Source organism: Pollicipes pollicipes, unplaced genomic scaffold, assembly GCF_011947565.3.
Source record: "Pollicipes pollicipes isolate AB1234 unplaced genomic scaffold, Ppol_2.1 Scaffold_3447;HRSCAF=4054_pilon_pilon_pilon, whole genome shotgun sequence".
In the NCBI taxonomy this organism is placed as follows: Eukaryota; Metazoa; Arthropoda; class Thecostraca; order Pollicipedomorpha; family Pollicipedidae; genus Pollicipes; species Pollicipes pollicipes.
Window position 1 is genome coordinate 32,191,483 of NW_023596297.1, and position 24,098 is coordinate 32,215,580.

General features: G+C 50.5%; 1 protein-coding gene across 1 annotated transcript; it reads left to right on the forward strand.

The window, feature by feature from the left end:
- The first annotated feature begins 201 nt into the window (after positions 1-201).
- On the forward strand, positions 202-3,854 carry LOC119092445 (uncharacterized). Its single transcript, XM_037215406.1, has 6 exons — positions 202-348; positions 1,400-1,545; positions 1,907-2,048; positions 2,671-2,780; positions 3,254-3,384; positions 3,664-3,854. The coding sequence occupies exons 2-6, from the start codon at positions 1,538-1,540 to the stop codon at positions 3,852-3,854; spliced, it is 582 nt and encodes a 193-aa protein (XP_037071301.1). The 5' UTR covers positions 202-348; positions 1,400-1,537.
- The last annotated feature ends 20,244 nt before the right edge of the window (positions 3,855-24,098 follow it).

Consider the following 24,098-nt stretch of genomic DNA (forward strand, 5'->3'; position numbering starts at 1 on the left):
CCTACCGATATTAAACAAAATTAAGTTATATGAGCTTAGGTTTCATCTTTTCCACTTTTATTAAAACAAGCAGCCAATAATTATGCTACTCAATAAAATAATACGTAATGGGACCAGCTATCCCAAGTATTACCCACCGGTCATCAAATCTCACCGTGATGGTCACGAACACTATGCACCATGAATGCGAACAGTGGTGGTTCCAGCCATTTACAATTTTTTGAACGTATGTTTTGGTGTGAGTTGCTGATGCTGTGGGTGGAGGTCTTGGACTCCGCGGGGGTGGCGCCGCGGATTTTCTTAGGATGAAAACAGAGTATTCACAGCCTGTCAGACCCCCAAATTCAGGTATGTCCTCTTCAGGTGGCACGTACAGATTCTAGCTGTCTGGGCTGAGGGCAGAGAGCGTGTAAACATGATATTGTCCTCTGGCATAGTAACTACCTGCATTCCGATAATTATAGTAACTACCCGCATTCCATTACACTGGACTTGGTTAAATTCAGTATTTTGGGTGAATATAGCAATATGAATATGGACAAATATGGACAATTCCATTTTTCCACTCCTTGGAATACTTAGTATTTGATTCATGGAAAGATAGGTTGTTCCTCATGATGGTCTTCTGAAGGCTTTGGGAAAGACTTTTGTACCTATCCTTCATCTCTTCTCAAAGGACTCTGACACATATGTGCATACCAGCATGTTAAAACAAACAAATAAGACCAAGGGATGACAAAATGATATGGATGATACAAACTTCTATAATTTTCTAAATAACATAGATGATTATAGAGGTGAAATGGAATAAAGTGGTGTAATCATTCTATATTGAAGTCAAGGGATCTTTCAAGTCATCAGCCTTATGTGCCAATAGCCATAGTGATTACACTTCTGCCGCTTAATGCTTTGTTGCATTTGTATTAGCAATTGCCACTGCAATGTGGTGAACATTATGATTTGAAGCTCACTTGTTATAATAAAGGAACACATCATTGTGCAGTGATTGTTGGTGTTGTTATTCCGAAGTAGTGGTTTTAAACAGAGCTCATTTTGTTGCATAGACATGCAATGCATACCTATGCAATGCATACCATTTTTTATCACTGATAATTCCATTAAGGTAAGGGATATGATACTCAGACATCAGATGTGTGCCATCTATCTCTGTGCTGTTGCTAATAAATATATTTAAGCGAAGGGTTGGTGACACATACTTTTTGTTGTAAGAACATAGAGTGCTGAGCACTTGGCTTCTGATTGTCACTGATTTTAGCTTTGTGCTGATGCTGTTTGTTTTGTGCAGGTCCTGAACTCATCCTGTCATGTTGTCATATTGCAGCAGCCTTGTTCTGCATGGTGCATGGTGCCTGACATTCATGCATAACTTTGTTTGCAGGGATGACACCACCTGAGGACAGGCTGCAGGAGGAGCAGGATCACCCCAGCATCCCAGTCCTGGGGTGTCGCTGGGGACTGGGTGAGGGCATCAGCCCTGCAGTGTTCAAGCCTATTCCAATTCCACCACATCTCCTGCATGAGCAGGTGAGTTGGCTTGATATCAGAGCAAGTGCCAGAGCATGATTTGCATGCTTTGTTTTAGAGGGGGAAGGTTTCCCTGCTCATTTGTTGCTGCAATATTCATTGTTGTTGAATGGTAATCCTCAAACTTAACATGCACAGACTTGTTCAGGGATGCAAACAAAAATCTAGCACTTATTTGACATGTATCATCTATATATCATCATCAATATATCATTATATATCATGTTATGATATGAAAAGCACTGCTGCACCTCACTTCATCAGCCATCAGCCTGGCACCATGCCCCATGACTGCCTGGGACCTGGTCCACTGTTGGTGTGCTCAATCCGACCAGTTCAAGCGACGCATGTACCCTGACAGGGCCAGCTGGAGCCTGGCGCGCCGCACGTGGGGTCGCGGCCGTGCCGCCGGCCTCACAAGCCATGACGACCCGCTGCCGTCGCCCGGCCGGCTGTCCAGCGTCGGCGTCACCGGCCTCCCCATCTGCGAGCAGATCAGCCGGGTGAGCTCCTGTCCCCTCTGGCTAAGCTCCTGCCCCCAGTCAGGTGAGCTCCTGCCCCCATTCCAGTGGGCTTCCGTCCCCAGCTGGGTGAGCTCCCATCCTCAGCAGAGTGAGCTCCCATCCCCAGCCGGGTTAGCTCCCGTCCCCAGCGGACTGAGCTCCCGCCCCAGTCGGTTGAGCGTCCACCGTCGACGAGGCGAGCTGTCGTTCGCAGCGGAGTGGGCCATCCGCAGCTGGTCGAACCCCTGTCCCCAGCCAGACGAGGTGGGGCCGCCGAGGCTGAGACTTGGAGATGTGCGTGGCCCTTTATAGTAGACCATGGTAGCAGCGTTCAGTCATTCTCATCACATGCACTGCATGCTCAAATGGTCGCTGAAATCTCAGGGATCCTCAAGAGTGGGGATGCACCATGAGCATTCAGCATGTAACTGGTACGTGACGCTTCCATACACCACTCCTGGCTGTGCAGGCAGACTCAGCTGAGCAGTGATCTGTTGTGTGCTGGCGTGAGATGCGCTCCTGGCTGGCTGTCGGACGCCACGTCCGCCGCGCGTGCTCCCTGGTGCGGTGTCGCCGCTGTGCCGCGAGTGTGACCGCCTCCCGCCGCCGGCGGTGCTGGCAGGTGGACGTGGCCATCCAACAGGCGCCGTGCAACTTCAACGACTACATCATCCCCCGCTCGCCGGACGAAGACGCCTCCGCCCCGCCGGCTGCACCAGCTCCGCAGCACCGGTGAGTGGGGACCCTGATACGTCACCTAACGCCGGACGAGGACGGTCCCGCCCCGTCGGCTGCACCAGCGTGGCACCAGCGATGGGTGATCCTGACACCTCATCTAACGCCGGACACCGAACCCGGCCGGCTGCACCGTCGATTACATGGATACTTCAGCGCGCTCATTTGATCGGGCTTTCTTGACATCTGCGCCTTCAAGCAGTGATTGAGTGGTGCCGTTTCACCTCGTCAGGCGTCGTTCCACGCTGTCCTATGGCGTCCACCAAACCCTTCACTTCGAACACACTTCGGCGCTTCTGAACATTAGCCGGATTGATTTGTTTTATTTTGTGGAAGAAATTTGTTCTATTCTGCCTCTCCAGCTCGTGGCACGCTAAAGTAATACGGAATCGACGCCAAGGGTCAGTAACAGCCTGCACCCCGTGTGGTCGTCCGCGTGAGCTGGGCTGACGGTGCGCGGCCGCCGGCAGACTGCCCGAGATGCGCAGCTGGGCGTCCCGGCGGCAGCCCGACTGGGCCGACGCGCTCGAGCCCTATGGCGACGTGGAGGCGGTGGACGCGGCGCAGCTGCCCACCAACATGCGGCACGCGCAGACCGCCGGTAGGTGGCGGCTCGCTGGTGAGGTGACTGCTGGCTGTGGCCGGCAGGGGACGTGGACTCTGTGTCCGTGCTGGTGCCGACAGGCTGGGCGCGCTGGCGATGGCCCGTCACGCTGTGGCCGTCAGCTGGCTTCCCGTGCTGGACCGGTGTCGCTTTGTTTCGTGTGCTGGGCTGGCGCACATCGTGCGTCCAAACGGTGCGCCGGTCGGGGTCGCGGCCGGCACGGTGGCCGCTTCAGCAGGTGTGACCGTGTGACTGACGCCGGGCGTGGGCCGCCAGGCGGCGGCGACGCCGGCCTGCGAGCGCTGCAGCGGCTCAACAGGTCCAGTGACTCGGAGCTCGACCTGCTGGAGGAGTGCACCAACTCGTCCGACATGTCGAACGGTGAGAGTCCGCCTGCGCCGGGCCGTCGGGGGACGCTGTGGCGGCTGGCGTATCCGTGTAACTGTACCGCGAGCGGCCCAGCGTAGTCCGCCAGAATTTGAGCATTGTCCACAAAATTTATGGTGTGAAATGTAGCCGGGCCGGCTTCGGATTCTGCCCGTGTGAGGTGTGTTTATTTTGAGGCACTTATTGAAACTCATTCGTGGAGATCAGCTACACGACGTTGGTGTGAATATGTCGAGTGCACCATTGTTGGAAGAATAGTCTCTTGCTCGATTTTCTCCGCCCAGAAAATGTTACTGGCGGCCCTTTGCTGTGCAATTGCACGCTACTTTTGACGTGTCATGCTTCATCATACTAACTTGACGGCTGCTGATAGAGGTAACAGCCGTTGGCTGTGCGCACTAATTTGATAAAGGGTGGCAATGACGTTTGTGAGTTCTTAGGCTTTTGCGAATATGACTCGTTCTGTTTCACGTTCTTAACACGCGCCCGGGTGGCCGGCTAGATACCCTTCGCTCGGGTGGAGCGATTGTAACCCCGAGATCTCGGGAACTAAGAGAGCTAGTGACACCAAATTCATAGGGTGTGTTGACCTGTACGTGATCTCACTCAGGTCAAAGTTTGAGGTTCCTAGGTCATCTCCGTCTGGTTAAATAAGGTCAAACAAGGTCGAGTTTAGGTTGGTCTCCAAAGTGCCCTCAGAGCCTAGGATAACTGCTTCTAAGTAAAAGGCCGCATGCTCATTTAATTTAAGGTCAGGTTTCCATTTTTGACCTTTTGAAGGTCGTTGGCGACCAAAATCATACATGAGTGTTCTGAGTTTTGCATTTGAATAAGTGACAAAGATTGCGCTAGGCAGCATGTTTCTAAAATTAAATAATGACCTGGGTCATTTTAGCTCAATGACCAATTTGACCTCTAAGAGGTCCATGGAAGATGTATAATGCGGCTCCTGCCATCAATAAATTCGAAATGAGCACCAGAAACTGTCCCATTCAGCCTGCCATAGAGTAATAAAACAAGTCGATTTTGACATTGGTCCGACCGTCATACCTGACCTTAGGTCAACGTGATTTACTCATTCAATATCTGTGTTGCCTAATAAAGCATCTCAGATGTATGGCTTCCTCTAGCACTCCGTTGTTGCACCAGACTGAACGATTCCCTAGAAATTGACTTCGCCGAAACCGTGGCCCGATTTTGAGCTGCCACAGGCCAGCGACCTTACAAGGTACATCTACCTTTTTGATGCCAAACGATCCGCCATTTAATTGTCTACAGCTAGTTGAAATGTGGCGCGGCTACGCTGCGCTATTCGGAAACCGTTCCAAAAAAACTTCGGGTAGGGGTCAATTGGGCCCTCCACCCGAGCGCGTCTTAAGGCGCGAAATGTGTCCTCTTCAATACACTACCCCACCCCCGGGTGTCCGATCCAGTATCCCAACCAAATCCATCGCTGGACTGAGGTCATGCCAATATGTGAACATCGTCGAGATCAACACCGGTACCAGGTGACCAGCCCACGCGGCTAATGACCACTACTGCCCGGTGAAGCTGGTGCCGAGCTCACTCGTTCGGGTTCGATTGGTGCATGCGGTACAGTTCACGTCAAACAGACATGCAACACCAATCACCACACGGACACTGTCACGCCCGACACACTCAGCATGTTACGAATGGACAAACAGACGCTGCCCTCACAACCTCAAAAAAATGCTCTCCGTAGAATAACCAAGGGAATGGAGAGACAGATGTGATATTTCGGCTACATGTCCAACTATTTTTGTTGATCTGGCCAAGCTGTGTGTCGTCACGAACGCATGGTGCCGCCTTGCTGCCGGCGTGTCGACTCCCCCTGACCCGGCTGGACCCAACCCGACCGGCAGAGTGGGGGCGGACGGAGCTGGCGTCCGCGGGCGCCGCAGCTGACCCGAGGACAGCTTCCCGCCGCTGCCGGGCTCCACCGCCTCGTCGTCGGTCGGTGGCGACCGCTGCCGGCCGCCGGCGCCGGCGGCTGACCGCTCGCCGTCCTGGGCCGACCGCTCCTCGTCCGGCAGCCGGGCGGCCGCCCAGCCCAAACCCGGCCGCGGCCAGCCGAAACCCGCCGGGTTTGAACCGAAACGCGACAGGCCCCGACCGAAACCGGCTGGAAACCGGCCGAAACCGGCGAGGGTGCAGCAGGCGGCTGGTGAGGCCGGAGGCCCACAGCAGCCGAGGGCGGCCGGTGAGGCCGCGCCGGCGGCGGCTGTGGTGACGGCGCCGACGACCCCGCCCGTGACCGGTCAGGCGGCTACCGGCCGACGAGGCGGACAGTAAGGAGGTGCGCGTGATCGGCGTCACCGACGACAACTGGGACCTGATCGGGATGTTCGCCGAGCAGTACGGCACCGTGGCCGGCCGGCGACGCGACTCCGACGGCACCGGTGAGCGCTGCTCGCCAGAGAACGGCTGCCATAGTTAGCAGGCACCACTGGTAGGGTGTTCGCAACGACAATAAAGGATGGTGCTTCCCTGCGACAGAGCAAAACCCGGGACAATGTAGTGGGTAGGGTAATCATACATACTCCTTGCTTTGCCATCGTTCTCTCATGGACAGTATTATCGGCCAGGGACCAGATTGTTATACATCTGGTTGTTCGGCTGCTCCTCGGGCTGGTAGTTGTGTGTCCGGCCCCTGCCGTCATCAGCCGGTGTTTTCCGACGCTGTCCGTGGCGCCTCGGCAGGCTGGATCACCATGTCGCCGCCGGAGACGGCCGAGTGGCTAGCTGTCGGTGCAGAAGCACACAGCCCTGCGACATCCCTGGCGTCAAGTTCGCGCTGCCCGACGGTGGCGGCGCGTGAGGCATCTCTTCGCTTTCCGGTCGGCCGCCGTCGTCTCACTGCGGCAGGGTCACCGCGGGCGGCAGGCGGCGCTCTGTCCTCCCCCTGCGCACGAGGGGAGCCGTCCCTTCCCGGCCGGTGCTGTCACACCGCGGGGACCAGCGCTGACCGCGGGCGGGTACAGCGTGGCAGCGTCTGGCGCCTGGCCACTGTTCACCAGGCGGTGGCGGCTGGTTCAGCCACTCACGCCAGCTCTCCGAGACTCTCCGGCGAGTGGTCAGCACACGGTAAATTCGCTGCGCCGGAGAATACACGTGAGCCATGTGTGGCCGCCCCGGTACCCGCTGCCAGGGTGATGCACGTGTATTTGGTAAGGACTGGAGCGGCTTTTAAAGGCAGACACATCGCTGAAGCGCAGGTGTATCTCATCCCGCTCAGCGTGTTCTGCAAGGTTTGTGAAGGGCAAGCTAGTTGGATTAAAAATAGTCATTGTTCGGTACTGGGCAGAACTGCACCATATTTACATAGTGTTTTCGGGCAGAGCTGCCACAGATGACTTCAAATGGTGCCTCACTTGCTGAGGATATAGTCCAACGAGCGTCATTCGCTCTTCGAGGTCTGTCCAAACAACAGGAAGAGATTGCCTGGCCATGACCACCAGCTCAGTCACCATCTCGGATAGATGCTTTGGCTGAAGCCCTACCAGCGCTCAGATTGTCGTGGATATGCGGACTTGTCGACCGCGGCTGTGGACGGTGTGGCTCTGAACCTTTTAACCTTTCTGCACCGATGGCTCACCCTTTTTCCGTTTTAAGAGCTCAACGCTTGCCATCAAGCGAAACTCGACATCTGCAATGCAAGTTATCATACTTAATTTATGCCGTAATGCTACTGCATGCTGGCAAAGCAATGTCAGAACATATAAGCCCCCACTGAATAGTGGTTGCTGGACTTCCTCTTCAGTAGGTCCTGGATCAGTTTTCAAGTACCAGATTCAATATTTTCGTCCCGCATGTCGCCATTGTTCGGTGACATTGCGGCATGATTCAAATTTGTGCCTGATTAGCCTTCAGCTACAATAAACATTTCATGCCGTCAATGAGTGCCTCCTCAATAATTGCCGAACTTGCCTAAGGTGATACTCACTTGTACACTCCACTCCTCGTGGGAATGTGGTGACGTTTGCAAGGCGCGCCATGACCTAGCGCACGCGAGAAGCCTATTGTGACAGCTGTCGACCATATCTTCTGCGCGCGTGTTCTTGCGTCTGATGGAGCCGTCCCGCACTGCGTTGTGACGCTCGCGAATTACGCTGAGTGACTGCGGACCACACGTCAGGGAGTCACGAACCCGTGTGACGGTCGTGTCTGTGATACAGCATTCCCTCGGCGTACGATGCAATGGCGCAAATGTATCCCTTGAGATGAGCTCTGAATCCTCACCTCGTGAGCGGGTCTCATCAGCGGGTGCAGAGGGAGGCACCTCAGTGCCTCCTGACCAGTGCCGGTCGCGCCGCTTTGGGGGGATTGCAGAAACCTGATCGCAATGACATTATGGGGCTAACGGGACATGATCGCCACTGCTGGATGACCGTGTTGGTTTTTAGTTTGTGATAACTTTGTCGACGGATGCCTGTTGGCAGCGTCGACATCGATCGCGGGGGCGAAGCTGGTTAAATGTCTTCCTCGCGCGGCGTCCCGGGCTGTGTCTGCGCGTGCGTGATGGCCTCCAACACCAGGACACTGTGGACTGCTCGCTCGTGCTGGTTGATCCGGCACGTGCCCGGACCATGACGCGACGTGGTCGGTTGCTGGGGCTGCGAGTATGACCGCGTGAGCCGTGACAGCTCCGTCGCATGGAGATGAGCTCTTACGGCCCATGCCATGTCTGTCGGTGCGTGATCATGTTGGCTTTAAATTGTTCGATTGGTGTGAAGGGCGCATACAAGAGCCTGACCTGCATGTTTTTGTGATTGTCGTAGCGCGTGTGGCTCCACGTGGTATTTCGTGAATACACTGTCGGGAAGAAAAAACAACCTTGTGCTGATTTTTGGAAGCTGGGCTGTGACATATCGGTCCACATTAAAAGAACAAGATGCGTTACTTTCAGTGCAAACGTTTATCTCCGATGTAGCGCGATGCAACGCCATACCATCCCAGGAATACACGCGCAACCATTCGTACTACACATCTTCCGTGCCTTGCCCTCCGGGCTACGATCAATTTCCGCACCACGCGTGCGACATGGAGATAAAGCAGCCGCAGTGCGCTGCGAGTGTTGTCAGCGGCGCCTCTCCGAGCGGTCTCATGCCGCGCTTGCGCATCCGAAACGGTACAACTGATGACACGTCAGTGTTGAAAATAAACAGCCTTCAACGTTCCAGTGGGTAATGGTTGAGAAAAGCTATGAAGCAGGCAACGAAATGTGACATGGCGAAGCTACGTGATTTAGTTATACAGTTAGTCATAGTCATACGTTTCCGAACTTTCTCGGTTATAAAAGAGATATGATAATGCTTACTCGGAATCTTATGGATCTTCATGAATCGGGAATGCAGAGACATTCCCTTGTGTGTGATCTTACGGATCACGTATGGATCGGAAATACAGAGGCACTCCCGATCTAGCAAAGAGCCTCCCTACCTCCAGACTGGGCCTGAACCTTCTGATGCATAAACGAGCCTCTTCATTCAGAACAGGATCCTAGCAATTGCAAAATGGGGCCTCCAAATCTGGCAAAGGACCTCATCCCAAACCATGGAGTCCTGATGCGGAGCAATGGCCTTGGTATACATGAGAGAGGGCCTCCTGGTCAACCAGAGGCATCCTGGCCTAGAATAGGGGCCTCCTCATGCAAAGGGAGCCCTCTTGCCCAGAGCAGGAGACTTTAGCTCGTAACGAACCCTGCCCAAGCCAGCAGAGGCCCTTAACACGAAATTGGGCCTTCTGATTCCAAAAAGAGCTCCTTTCACCGATTTTAGAGAGCGGCACCCCTGCGCAGAGGAGACTGATAACATGGTGTGTGCATTTTGTACACAATAGCCAGCAGTGTTTAACCTAGTGTAGCCACAGAAACCTTCATCATTACCAGGCAAGGTATCTGTATTACCTTTTGATTCCTCTGTGACAGGAGCTATGTGTGTAGGAACAAGACGGGGGGGGGGGGGGGGCTAGGGGTGCTATGGCCCTCCCACTTGTCAAGGGGGGGGGCAGGAGTGTTAACTGCCCCCCCCCCACACACACACTTTTCAGAAGGTTGCGTTCAGCTCCCTTTTGCACTACATTAAACATACTGCTGATTTGTCAGTTCACCAGCCATCTTCCTCAAGATGGCCTTCAAGATGCGCGAAATTGCCCGAGCGAGTAGGCACTCTGGTTCATTGAGGAGGTGTCTGCCCCCACAGGGCAGATGTCAAAATACGGCCTGGACATAGACTGGTGAGAATTTTGGAAGTGAATTGCTAGCCCACAGTGCAACAGCTTTTTCATGCGTCTTCATTTCGCTGGCTGTTTTTCAAAAGATAGGACTTGGCTCAGCATTGTAGGCGGAAATAAATTCAGAAGCTCGTAGCTAGCAAAAATGTGGCAAAAGCTATGAAACTGGATATTCTCCTTAAAAATCAAGCCACAGAATGAAGGCCCTTCTGTCACATATTCCTTATCTGGGCCCTGCTCCGGTCCACCGTCGGGTTCACTACCCTGGCCCGGCTGCCTCCCGCATGACCGACTGCGAACTGACCGTAGGGCTGCTTTGTTGCATATTTATGGATCAGCGTTACTTATAATTGGTGTGTAAAACGTATGTTGAACACCTGCAGCAGTATCCCGAACTATTTTCCCTTACGCCACACCACTGCAGAAAAAAACCTCCGGGAAGCTGCCTGCTTTAGCCATAAATTGGTCTTACGGACAGTCATCTGCCCGTCTTTGAACGTAGCCGACTTGATTTGTTCTTGAGGGTAGGCAGGGGCGTAGCCAGAGCCTTGCCAAAGGGGAACACGGGGTTGACAAAAGTTTCTCTTGTGGTGAGCCGCCCCCCCCCCAAAAAAAATCGGAGATAGCTTACTTGTTAACAAGGAAGACGATTTTTTCGTTTCGTTGTTGATTTTACAATGTAACCAGAACAGAAACCAGAAGCTACCGTGAAACCAATTTTGTTTGTATTTTGAAGTCAATAAACGGCAGAAATCAGGCAGCGAACCACCGCAAGGAATAAATCACTGGCACCCTCAATATATAAAGGTTTAGTGGATTCTTTCTAAACCGATAAAATTCAGAAGCTTTGTCAATTTTTGTCTGGGTTTTACAGACATTAAAGACATCGCGAATGTAGATCGTGGATCGATATGTTTGATTGAAATTTGAACATGAAAATCTGATCGCAGGTCGAGTGCTGAGCAATGTGGAAATGGAAATGTTCAACATTCAGTTAGAACCGATCAGTGATTCAGGTTATCTTACGTGGTTTTCAACAAGCGAGCTCGCAAATCTCAGCAGGCAAAAACCTCGACACCTGACGTTGCAGTCTCCATCGACTGCAGAGCGTTAGCCCAGTGGCCTCCATGCACTTAAATTGATTAGTGATAACAGTTACGTGACGCAGTTTTGAGCATGTGCACTCGCAAATCTTCGCAACACAAATATCGACAACAGGCGTTGCAATCTCCGCAGACCGCGCGGCTTCGGCCCAGCAGCTAATATTGAGCCGTGGCTAGCGGGTGGACGAAAAATGATTACGCTTCTGAAAGAAGTACTTTTGAACGCTTCAGGATATCAAATATTGCATGCAGAAGGCAGTCTGGGCGCATATTTCACGTGTGCGATTTTTTAACTCATGATAGGAACAGATTGCCCTTTCAAGCACCGGGAAGTGGTGCTGGAATCTGGTTGCCGAAATGGAAGAGTAAAGGTAGAGCCAGAAGACAGATTAACACGGCGCCCGTCGTCTGGTGGCGCTTGCAGTGGCCGAATCCGTTCGGTTTTACGGAGGCCGCAACCCAGGCCATCCCTGACCTTGCTCTCGAGGTTGCGAGCGAGCATGTTCAAACCTTTTGATATAATTTGCTTCACTAATCTATTCTGAAAGAAATGGGCGTGCTTAGGCAAGCCGTTGGATAGCCCTGTTCCTTTTTTATACTAATTTCGACCTTCTTTATTAAACAATGATGAGACCCCACTCTATTCAACAATGTTGGGACCATTCGTTTCCTTCCGGAGAATACCTTCCCTTGAATACAACACCAGCGACAGATGACCGTTTCCGGTCGAGTGCTATTGGGTCATTCCGTCCCATCGCGAAGTGTCTTCAGGCTGCCATTCTGATGACACAAAGCGGAATCTCCTGGTCGATCCGGAGACCCTTAGAAGGATACATCAGATCACATTGTTCCCGTCCCTGACACGGGAGGCTTTCTGACCCGTGCAGTCGACCCCAGATCAGCACATGAGCCCTCGTTGACGTGACAACACCCTGATCGCTGCAGGTGATCCACTAATTGTCACATTAACTCCAGTTCCACCTTTTTATGTGTTCTTCAAAATTATTGAGGACTCCCTGATCGTCGATTGTAGATGGAATGGGGTTCCGAATTTGCATTAACATGGCTAATCCATGTTTATCTGAAAATTTCCAGGACTCAGTGAGGATTGATTACCGATAAAAAACTACGTAATGAAATTTTGAACATTTGCGCTCGCAAGTCATGAAACAACAGCCTTGACGCCCGGCGTTGCAATCTCCATAGGCCGCGCGGCGTCGGTCCTGCGGCTGTGACATTAAGCGATGGCCAATAAGCAAACCAAAGAGATGATGCATCTTGAGCAAGATGGTTGGTGAAGTAGGTAAATCAGGATGTATGTTTAATGTAGTGCAAAAGCAAACTAAACACAACTGCGTCTAAAATGGGCGGGGGCAGTTAAAACTGCTGGCTCCCCCACCTTAGAAAGTGTGTGGGGGGGGGGGGACATGGCCCACCTGCTTCCCTCCCCCACTGTTCCTACACCCATGACAACCCCAAACCAACGCCGCGCGGCCTATGGAGACTGCAACGCCGGGCGCCAAGGCTGTTGCTGCTGTGACTTGCGAGCGCGCATGTTCAAAACCATATAACATAGCTTTTTATCAGTAAAAAAATTCCCACTGAATCTTGGACATTTTAAGACGAACATTGATTAGCATTGTTAATACAAATTTGGGACCCCATTCCACCTACAATCTACGTTCGGGGAGTCCTCAATATCTCTGAAGAACACAGAAAATACGGAACGGAACTGTAGTCTCTGTGACAATTATTGGACCACCTGCGGCGATCAAGCATGTTGTTGCGACACTGAGGGCTCCTATACTGATCCGGGGCTAACCGCGCTTATCAGAAGACCTCCCGTGTCAGTTAGGTGAACAATGAAGTGCGATACATACTTCCACTGGCCTCCGGATCGACCAGGAAATCCCGTCCCGTGTCGCCAGAATGACAGCGAGAAGACACTTCGCGATGGGACGGAGTGGCCCTTCAGCCCTTGACCGGAACCGATAACCTGAAACCTGATGTTTTACTCAAGGGGCCCGTTGCCCGGAACGAAATAAGGGTTCTGATTATTGTTGAGTATCATTGTTTAATAAAGTGGGTCGAAATGAAGTGTAAAGAGCGAACAAGGTCATCCCATGTTTGCCTGAGAACGATCATTTTCTTATAATGGGTTAGTGAAACAAATTACATCAAAAGGTTTGAACATGCTCGCCCGCAACCTCGAAAGCAGGGCCAGCGATGGCCTCGGTTGCAGCTTCCGTAAAACCGAACGGCGTCGGCCACTGCAAGTGTCACCAGACGACGGGCGCCGTGCTAATCTGTCTTCTGGACAGATAAATGGTTACAAAAAAAGCACGAGAAATAGGAATTCTACCTTTATTTTTCGAGTTCCACCACCATATTCCAGCACCACTTCGCGGTGTTTTAAGGGCCGATCCGTTCTTATCGGTCTGAAAATCGCACACGTGAAATATGTGCCCCAGACTGCCTTCTTCATGTAGGATTTAATATCTTCAAACGTTCAAGTGCACTTCTTTCAGAAGCGTCATCTTTTTCATCCACCCGTCGGTCACAGCTCAGTATCAGCTCCGTGCCGACGCTGTGCGGCCCACGGAGACTGCAACGCCTGGCGTCGAGGTTTTCGAATTTGCGAGCGCGCATGATAAAAAATCACGTTGCATAAATTGTACCACTAATCAATTCCGACTGAATGTTAAATAATCCCAGACAAACATGGCATGGCCACGTTATTACACATTGTTGACCACTCAATTTACAATCAAATTTTGATCTTCAAATTTCGATCAAACATATCTGTCTACAATCGACCTTCGCGAATCCCTTAATGTCTGTCGAACCAAGAAAAAAACATTCCGACAAAGCTTCTGAATTATATCACTTTACAAAGAGTGCACACACACCATTGTAAATAATGGGCATCGGTTATTTATTCCATGTGGTCGTTCAATGCCTGATTTCTGGAGTTAATTTATTTCAAAACACAAACAAAATTGATATCAAGGTAGCGTCTGGTTTCTGTTCTGGTTGCAAGGTAAACACAACAATGAAGCGATGAAAGTCGTATTCCATGTGAACAAGTAAGCTATATCCGGGGATTTTTGGTGGGGTCACTATAAGAGGGGCTTTTGTCAACACTATGATCCCCTTAGCAAGGCTCTGGCTACGCCCCTGGCTACACACAAAAGCAGATCAAGTCTTCTGCCCTTGATGATAGCAATTAAATGTTCGTTGGGCCGATTCAAACCTAAGACAGGCATCTCCTCGGGAGCCTTTTTTCTGGAGTGGTGTGGTGTAAGGGAGGATAATTCGGAAAAAGATACTGTTGCAGGTGTCGAACATGTTTTACACACCAATTAATAGCAATGCTGATCCAGAAATATGCAAAAAAGCAGCCATGCGATCAATTCACATCGCCCTCCCCCCCCCCCCCCCCACCTTTTGAAGCGTTCCCTACGCCTATGACAGGAGCTTTCTTTCCCTTGACCATGAAAAGCTCCTCTCGGTATTGACGATGCCACGCTCTTACTCATGAAATAGGGCACCGAAGAGGAAAGGGAGGCTGAAAAAAGGCTGCCTAACGACATCACGCTAAAATGTTCATCATGAGGAGCACGAACCTCAACCGATCATTATGATTGCGGTGCATGTTAGAACATCATCTCAGTCATGGCAGGAGTTTCCTGCCGTAGATTGATTCTCCATAAAACAACCTTGCATTGTAGGGGGGGGGGGGGGGGAGGCGTGTGCAGCATAATTCTCAACAGCACAATTCTCTGGCTACTAAATTTAGTCCTAAGTGTGCCATGGTTTGATACCGTCATGATACCTTGCACAACATTGATTGAGAGCCGGCTGGCAGCCGTTATACCATTCCCACTTTCGCGGGCGTGTAGCTCAGAAGCTGGAGCGGTCAGGTCTTAAGGACAGGATTGTGAACAGCGCCGAAATGCCTTCGAGATGGCTATTTCAATTTAAAACCCCATATATATGTGGAGCACTCCCTCAAATATACTCGCCCCATGAGACCACTTCTCAATGACGGGGCCTCCCGCAGCGATGTCAGTACCGAACATAGCAGATCATTTTAGACCCGCTGTGTCATTTGGAATTCCGCCCAAAATTCGAGCATGAGAAAGCTTACTCACTCACTTCCTCACGCAAGAATGCTTACTCACTCACTCTGACGCTGAGGTGAGTGATGTCCCATCCTGTCCATTTGGTGTCCCTCCCCCCCCCCCCCCCCTCCTGCGTCCCAGATGTGAAGCTCGCGGTTATCTTGGCAGTAAAATTGGGAGATTCTCGGAGAGGGACTCAACGGCCGACCAAACCTTTTGACAACTCCATGCTCCGAGCCTATGGCGCAGATCGACACCAAACTTCACCATTTGATACGGCTTGTTCGATTACGTATCCTTTCCAGACAAAGGTGACTTTGAATCAGGTCAAGTCACACACATTTTAAAAGCGGAAAATAGGGCTACAGACAATCCTATGCCCCGAGCGCATGCAACCGACCAGCATCAAACCTTCACCAACCGATGCGCCATAGTCGATGTCCAGTTTCTCCAGAACATGTTGACAATAGGTCAGGTCAAAGGTCACAAAAATGTCCTAAACCACCAAAACTGACTACCGACAACCCCATGCTTTGAGCCTATGGGAACGATTAGGATGAAACCTTCACCAATTGATGTGCTCAGTTCGATATCCTATCCTTTCCAGAATAACCTGACCTGCTGGCATCTCCATGCTCAACAACCCCAATCCCTTCTCCAGCCCTGTTTTGGGTTTTAAGCGTTTAAGGCGACCTTTGACCTGACCCAAGGTTACCATGTTCTGGACAGGATGTCATATCGACTATGGCACATCGAGCGGTGAAAGTTTAATGCTGATTGGGGTCATAGGCTTGGAGCATGGGTTATCTGCAGCCCTACTTTTACGTTTTTTGTATTTTTGGTGACCTTTGGCCTGGACCAAGGCCACCATATTCTTAGCAGGTTAGACTTTCTACCACGAGGCATCGAATGGTGAATGTCCATCAGTGCCACAAGCTTGGAGCACTGGGCCGTCAGCAGATTCGGTTGGCCGTTTCGTGCCTCCCGATTTTCGGCGTAAACGTGGCGGTGTGGACTGTTCGGAGTCTGGCAACACACAGCGTCCCGGTCGAGTGGTAGCTGTAGCTGTGTCACGACTGGTAGCTGTGTCACGACGCAAGGTGTAATGGAGAGGTGGGACCACCCCAACCCACACCAGTGCGCGCGGAGCGTCGATGCGGGGGTGTGGCCGCCCGTCGCGCGGAAGAGGGATGGAAGAGTCCACGGCGATTGGTCTGCGTCTGGAGCGTCAGTGTTCGCGAGCCGGGCACCGGAAATGCCTAGGCCTAATGCCTCAGCGAGTAAGGGATGCCGTTCACGGCATTTCGTGGCCTCTGGGGGCACGATGCTCATGGCTATCCCATACCAACGTGGTGTCCTGTCATCCCATACCAACGTGGTGTCCCCTCATCCCATACAAACGCGGTGTTCCATCATCCCATACCAACGTGGTGTCCCGTCATCCCATACCAACGTAGTGTCCCGTCAGGGTTGTGGGTTTGCAAATGAGTCGGGAGAGGGGGCTTAACATTGAAAAATGACGAAAGCTACCCACAAAATAGTCAACAAACTAGTTTCTCTGCAATGTGCCCCCTTTCCTCTCAAGGTTAGGGGAGCTCAAGATGAGACGGGGGCGGGGACTAGTGCCTGTGAACCTAACTTTAAACATGGAGCCTGGTGAAACCTGCGCTCAACATACACCAACAAACAGGTTTCTGCCGTGTTTAACCCACTTCTCATAGTTAGGGGAAGGGGGCTGCAACCCTGCCACTGAAAAGGAAATTATACCCTTGTGCCCCATGTATGATTAAGAAAAGTCAGTCCACAGCTGGACTTCCGTTAAATTAAGTCCGTTAAATCGCTTAAGAATTAAATTGATCTTAAAGAGAATCCGTAAACCCATTAACATTTCAATTGCTTTACAGGATATCAGCTGTGGGGGTCTTAAATCCTCGGAAAGATGAAAATAACTGAATTGTATCGTTTGGTGTCCAATCATAGCAGTGCAGTTCCTCTATGTTAAGCTATGAGTGTGCGTGCATTTCGCAATCATGGTGCTGTCCTGGAAGGTTGTGAGCTTGTGTTGAAGATTCACTGAAATTTGGACTCGAATTCCAAAGTGCATTTAGGTGGGACTTGCATTCAGATTTGGGGCTCGAATAGACAACTAGATTCAAATGTGTTGAGATTTTTGCATCTAGATATTGAGACTATAATGGTCTCAATTACAGCCGAAGAATTCGCACTCTCAAACCGAAAATGACGAATATTCGTCTTCATCATAAGGTCTGACCATGCAACAAGGATTCAGCTGCGAGTCCAGTTCGAACATATTCTGCAAGAAACATTGCAATTTTGCGAAGGGGCCGCCAAACTAGCGTTTTATCGATCATTGGTATTGAGCAGCCCTCTCTTAAGTTGTTTCTACAAAACGATTGACTCTTTTGTTAAGTGTGGAAGTGCCTCCTCACTTAAAATGGCTGTTGGGTAATACATGATTGGCCGCTGTGGCAAGTCCAGTTGGCAGGTGTATGTCATGTCCCAAACAAAGAGTGGTATTGCGGAGGCGGCCTCGCAGCTAGCATTACGCGGTGGCCAACGGGAGGACAAGACGATGGCGTATCTGAAAGAAACTCCTTCGAACGTTTTATGGATCAGTCCGTAGGTTCAGAAGGCAGTTCTAGTCATTTATTTCACCTGTGCGACTTGCGGTTTTTAGCCCCAATCATCATCAGACGCGTCATGGGAGCAGATCATCATTTCCAGCAATACTAAATTTTAACGTAGTGACGAAACCTCTATTTTGGATGTCCTGTAGCTGTAGACAGGACAAAAAAGCAGAAAAACATACTCCTTGCCTAAATTTTGAAAGACCGCTCATAGCCTTATTCCTCGAAGAACAGTCAGGAGAGTGGAAGGATAGATGCTGTGATATTTCGGCTACATGTCTTTATCGAAATGACTATCAGTGGTAAATTTAAAATAACCTGCCGATGCTTCTCGATTGTTCACATTTTTAAGCGCGCCACAGTTTTTACAGGTCACCAACATTCAGAGGATTAAAAACGAGCACTGGTCAACCCTTGCTACAATATAAATGCTACAGGCATATCCAACCCAGAAGTAAAACACACGAAAAATCGTGTAGATGGAAACGAACTCAAGTAAACGGGCATCACGCATTACGCATCATTCAAACATGCCAGCGATATCCAGAAAGCTGGCATCACGCATCACATATCACTCACATATGCGAACGATTTCAATTCAACGGGCATCGCGATTAATGCGTCAGGCTTCACTCACACATGTCAATGATTTCATGCTAGCATGAATCACACATCAAGGCGCTGATCACATTAGTAAAACCGGCCATGACTAGCCCTGTTAGTTAAGGTCTGGTCGCCGACTTCTTGTAAGAATGTACTTGTTTTCCTGTCTGGATGGTCCTGTGCTCTGCAGATGACTTTGAGCTCTCAAAGGGGTATGGGGTCTATATACCTCCCTGGATTTCAGCCTAAGTGTTTTCTGTCAAAACATGTCGTCGAAAGTCGAATTCCTCTGTCTTGTTTTAAGCCTCTCGCAGGTGTTCATTATATCTCATACGAATAGGGCGTATTGGCTCCGTGACATAGACAGTGATCTTCCATGCTCTTCGAACAGTTTACGCTTACTTTCGTAAGCCACGTTTTTGTTGCGTGCAGCCCCCTTGAAGCCCAGACTTGCATAGATAACACCTATTGCCCCCCCCCCCCCCCCGGGCAGTCAAGCTTCGAGACAGAAGATTTCACCAGATGCTTTTTTTGCTTATTGCTGTGTTTCCAAGCTATGTGTGCACACAGTTTCATTGTCTAATACTGCCTGTTATTTTCCAAAGCAAGTGCTCATCTATGTAAGGTAGTGTTTAGAATATGTTTTCCGACAGGGCGTGTTTCCGTTTCCTTCCACCCATCCCCTCACGTGCTCCGTTTTTTTTTTTAACCTCTTCCAACATTCTACCAGTGGTCGTCGTCGACTCAATCGAGTCGGCGTCGATTTCATCGTATATCGTCGAAGTCGAAGCAAATACCCATTGCCCAACAGCAAAGTCCATATTTTGTTTCTGCCACTTTTGTCTTGTTCACTACTTGATGAGCTGTCTAGGGCCCTACGGTAAATGTTTAGAATTATGTTGCCTTAGTGGAAGTTAGACACACAGATTCGCACCCGAGTGCATCACTACATACTACATACATCACTACATTCGCACTACCTAGCAGAGTTAGTGGGCTTGTCAAAAGGCTCCGTTTCTAGTGTTGTACGGTTGTTTTTCCGTTTTTACCGTCAGCACTGTATCCAATTATGGAATCCTCTTTCCGATCCCTGCATGCTCTATGCTATGTTATGTAGCTCTATATGCTACTCTATGCTATGTAGCTCAAAGGCTACATAGGGACGGTAATGGTTAATCAACTTGACAAGTTCTTGAAGGTCACACTGTGCGTCCATTCCCCAGCATAACCATTGATGTATCTAGCCACAAAATTTAATTTTTAAGAGTTTAGCGGCCAACCCCTTCGTTTCAAATTAGCCTAAAAATGTCGTCGCCAGAGGAGGAGCGCACGAGTTCCAAATTGCTATGCATAGCGTAGCTATGCTCGCCCATTGAAAACAACTTATTTGGGTAGATGCATCGATGATTACGCTTGAATATGGACGCACGGACAGCGTGCCCTTGAACCATTTTTGGAGCCCATGAACAACCAGCATCCAAATTCAGCCTGTACAATGGTGCATACAGGGGATGGAAATGGGACCCCAAGTTGGATACACTAGCGACGGTATTAAGGAGGAACAATAGTACAACATTATAAGTGGGGCTCCTTTTCAAGACCACCAGCTCTGGTATAATTTTGCACTGCGGATCTGCGCATCCAAGTTCTACTAAACACTATACAACTCGTAGCATGTTCCATAAGACCCAAAACAACTCATCAAGTGGTGAAAAAGAAAAGATCATAATCAAAATATGGACTCCGCTGTCGGGCAAGGTATGCTTTTGGGCAACGGATGTTCTCCACGACTTAAAGACAGAATGTCGGAAAAGGTAAAACGTATAGAGCACGTGGGCGGATGGGCGCCAGCACGCTTACGGCAGTAAGAAACAGCAAACACCCTGTCGAACGACGAGTTCTTACCACTATCTTACATGAATGAGCACTTGCTTTGGAAAATCAAACACATCGTTAGAAAATCAAAACTGCGCGTACGGTTAGCTTGGAAGAACGAAAATAAGCTTAAAAGTCTCTGGTGAAATGTGTTGTGTCGAAGCCTTAGCGCCCGGAGGCAATAGATGACATTTATGCAAGCATGGATTTCGCGAGGTTTGCATGCAAAAAGCGTAGTTTACGAAATTAAGTGTGAACTGTGTGAAGAGCATAGTAGGAACATAGACAAAAAGCAATGTTCATGTCCGGGAGTCCATGCGCCTTATCCATTTGAATATAGTGGACACCTGCGAGACGGTTAAAACAAAATAGAAATGCTCGTTTCAGCAACTATTTTTTGACACGGCACATTCAGGCTGAAATCCAGGAAGATACAGACCCTATGCCCTTTTAGATATCAAAATCATCTTCGGAACACAGGACTATCCAGACCGGAAAACAGGCGAATCCATTTTTTAAAAAAAGAAGTCGGCGACCAGACCTTAACGTGCAGGGCTCATCATTGCCGATTATGCGAATGTGCTTAATGTCTTGATGTGTAATGTGTGCTAGCTTACAATCGTTTACATGTGTGAGTGAAGCCTGACGCGTGATGTGCGATGCCCGTTTAACTGAAATTGATTGCGTGTGTCAGTGATATGTGATGCGTGATGTCAGTTTCCTTGCACTCGTGTGCGTGGAAAAGTGATGTGTGACGCCTCTTTACTTGAATTCCTTTGCATGTACAATATTTTTTTCGCGTATTTTAGTGTTTTATTGGATATGCACTGTCTTGTAGTAAAAACTGGCAATTGCTTTTTCTTTAATCCCTGCGCGTTGATGACCTGTGAGAACTGTAGCTCGCTGCTAAAAAAAACGTGAAAAATCGAGTGGGTTCGGGCGGCAATATTCAACCTACTGCTGATATACGTCTTGAAAAAGGCTTATAGCCGAAAAATCTGTGCGTTTGTCTCTCCATTCTCCTAGTTACTATTCAACAAGCAATAAGGCTTTTAGCAGTGTGTTATCTATATGCATAATGTCTCTCGCAAATGCGTTTAACCTCCGAAATTTTGGAAAGTCACGAAATTATTTTGAAAGACTTTCGAAAGCATGAGAGCACGAGACATGGTCGTCCTCGCTTGCCCGTCGCCCGCCGCGTGGAGTTAACTGCAGCGGCAAACGCTTGGTGTGACGAAAGCTGCGATCCCAGACACCGATGCTTAACTTCGAAAGATTGTGAACGACCTAGCTCGAATTCGGGTGATACAATTGGTTTCAGCCGTCGATTCTGGAAAAGGATAGACTTTCTCAGGCCAACAGGGTCGGTCACAGATCCTACAATGTCCTACAGATCCGTGACCCTTTTGGATACGAAGTGGGCTCTTGCCTTTCCTGGGCCAAGGGCTCCGTCTGCAGAACACTGAGGCCCCATTTACCTTTCACGGTCAGGAGCTGAGGAATTCTTCCGTCCCAGCCGTGGGTACCTTTCGACTATCATTTTGACGGGACGGGGCCGGTGCCCCCCGATCGATCCGAAGGTCCTCAGAGGGAAAATGATTAAGTACTGTACTCCCAGTGATCACAGCGACACCAGATCGGTTTATCGGGCGTCTAAAGAATTGTGGCTGATGACGCCCTTCGGTACTGGCCGCTGACTGATATAGGGTCTTTCCATTGCCTCACTGTGGGCTCTTTCACCGTGAGTTATGGACTTTTCACCGGCTAAAGGTCGGGTGTCGCCCGCGCTGGGCTGTAGACAGAAAGACTGCCGGGCGACGTCGGCTGCGTTCCCACAATCCATTTTTTTCCCAAATTGTCTCCGACTTTGCCGGCAGGCCCCGCGGCGGTTTTCTCCATGCTAGAATTGGTCTAGATTTTAAAGGCACATCTTCTATTGTTGCTGCATTGTACCTCAAGTTATGAAAATTGTACACGATGCCTAACTCCACACTCGGTACTGGCGTGTCTAGCGTGTCCGTGTTTATATGTGTCCGTTAATGTATGGAACTTCGGCACGTCTAGTTCACCACGTTTGTTGTCCTCATGGGAGCAGCGAGAGCTCAAGTTTAAATAGTACTTAAATCACCCACTGGTCGTACGTTGATCCGCCCCGTCGTTCCGCACTCCTGCCGTGCACAGGATCTATATAATGGAAGAATGGATGAAATTAAAAAGTGTTGAGAGTTGGTGGTCGCCTGAACAAATCAATGATTCGAAAATAGCTTTTAAACATGAAACGAGTTTGGTGGGACTCGTGTGGAATTGGCCAGGCGTCAACCGGGTAGTTTAGGTCTGGTCAAAGCTCCGATCACGCCGTTTAGGTCTGGTCAAAGCTCCGATCACGCCGTTGACAGGAGAAGGACAAGCAAAAAGACGACCCCTCGTACACTATACTGAAAACCACACACGTGTCGATTTTAATCCTCCGGGGGCAGCTGCCCCAAAGATGCAGAATGAGCTGACGCCGGGCCCAGGGATCAACGCAGCTCACCCTCCTGGGGGCAGATCAGTTGAAGGCCCAGCACCAGATGGTGGAACCGGGCTGCATCGCGGCGCAGCCACTATTCTACTTTGTCCGCTCGGCGCCGCAGGGCCCGGAGGGCAACTTCGTTCCGTCGGGCCGCATGCAATGCAGCCTGAAACAAGCCGACATCTTGTCTTGTAACGTACCGCCACGCCTGATAAACAGAACCAACAACGTATAATTCGGGACGGGGGGGGGGGAGGACGGATTGCTTGAGCGCTGCATAAATCTTAAGGAAATGCTCTTCACACGGACAGTGCAGAGGGGACAAATTGCTTAGACTCAGCTAGTCTCTAGGAAGTACTCTTCACTCTGTAATTCCAGAGCGGAGGAATAACATCGTGCGAAGAGCACTCGGTGCATCATCGGTATGCAATACCTAATACAACTGAAACCGTGCTGAGCATAACGGCAAGGGCGAGACCCGTGCTCACCTCTAGCTGCCAATTCGCTGCCCGGAGGCCGCTTACCTTTGGCCCGGCGGCGGCGAGGTCCTCCCGAAGCCTCATAACTCCATACGGCCTTCCTCGGGCCCCCCGCTGCCGTACTCAGCACTATTCGAGGGTGACAGGAGGCTTGAGATCTTCGGCATGGGGTAATAGCATGCCTCCCCCCCCCCATGGACGCCGCATTTGTATCGAGTGTGCGGTCCGGACCGCGTAGCCAAGCAGCTTCGACCAGTCAGGACCCCAGTAAAGACATTAAATCTTGTCGCCAGACCGGGGGGGGGGGGAGGGGAGGGGGTACATCTCTTGGTGCGTGGGGCAGCACCCGCAAACGCACAGAGCCTCGCGTGCGGGACCGACACTACGGTAGGCCCGCATCCATGGCCAAGCCGACGCTTACCTAACGGGATGCGGAGTCCCTCTAGCGGAGATACCCACAAATAGAGGTGGGCGACACGGCCACGCTTGAAATCGTAGGCCTCAACTAGAACAAGCAGTGTTACCTAGCGACTGAGCTGAAAACGACAGTTCTGGTAACGGTACCACATAATATGGAGTTCGCCTCCATGGAGCGTAGCTTCCACTGAACTTTTTCACGGCGGAAGGGCTGGAGGGAGCTGAAATTTTCAGATATAGGAACAGCAGTTAGACGAGGCCAGTACACCGTTCTAATCCCCCCATACTTGCATAAGCAAACACGTATGAAT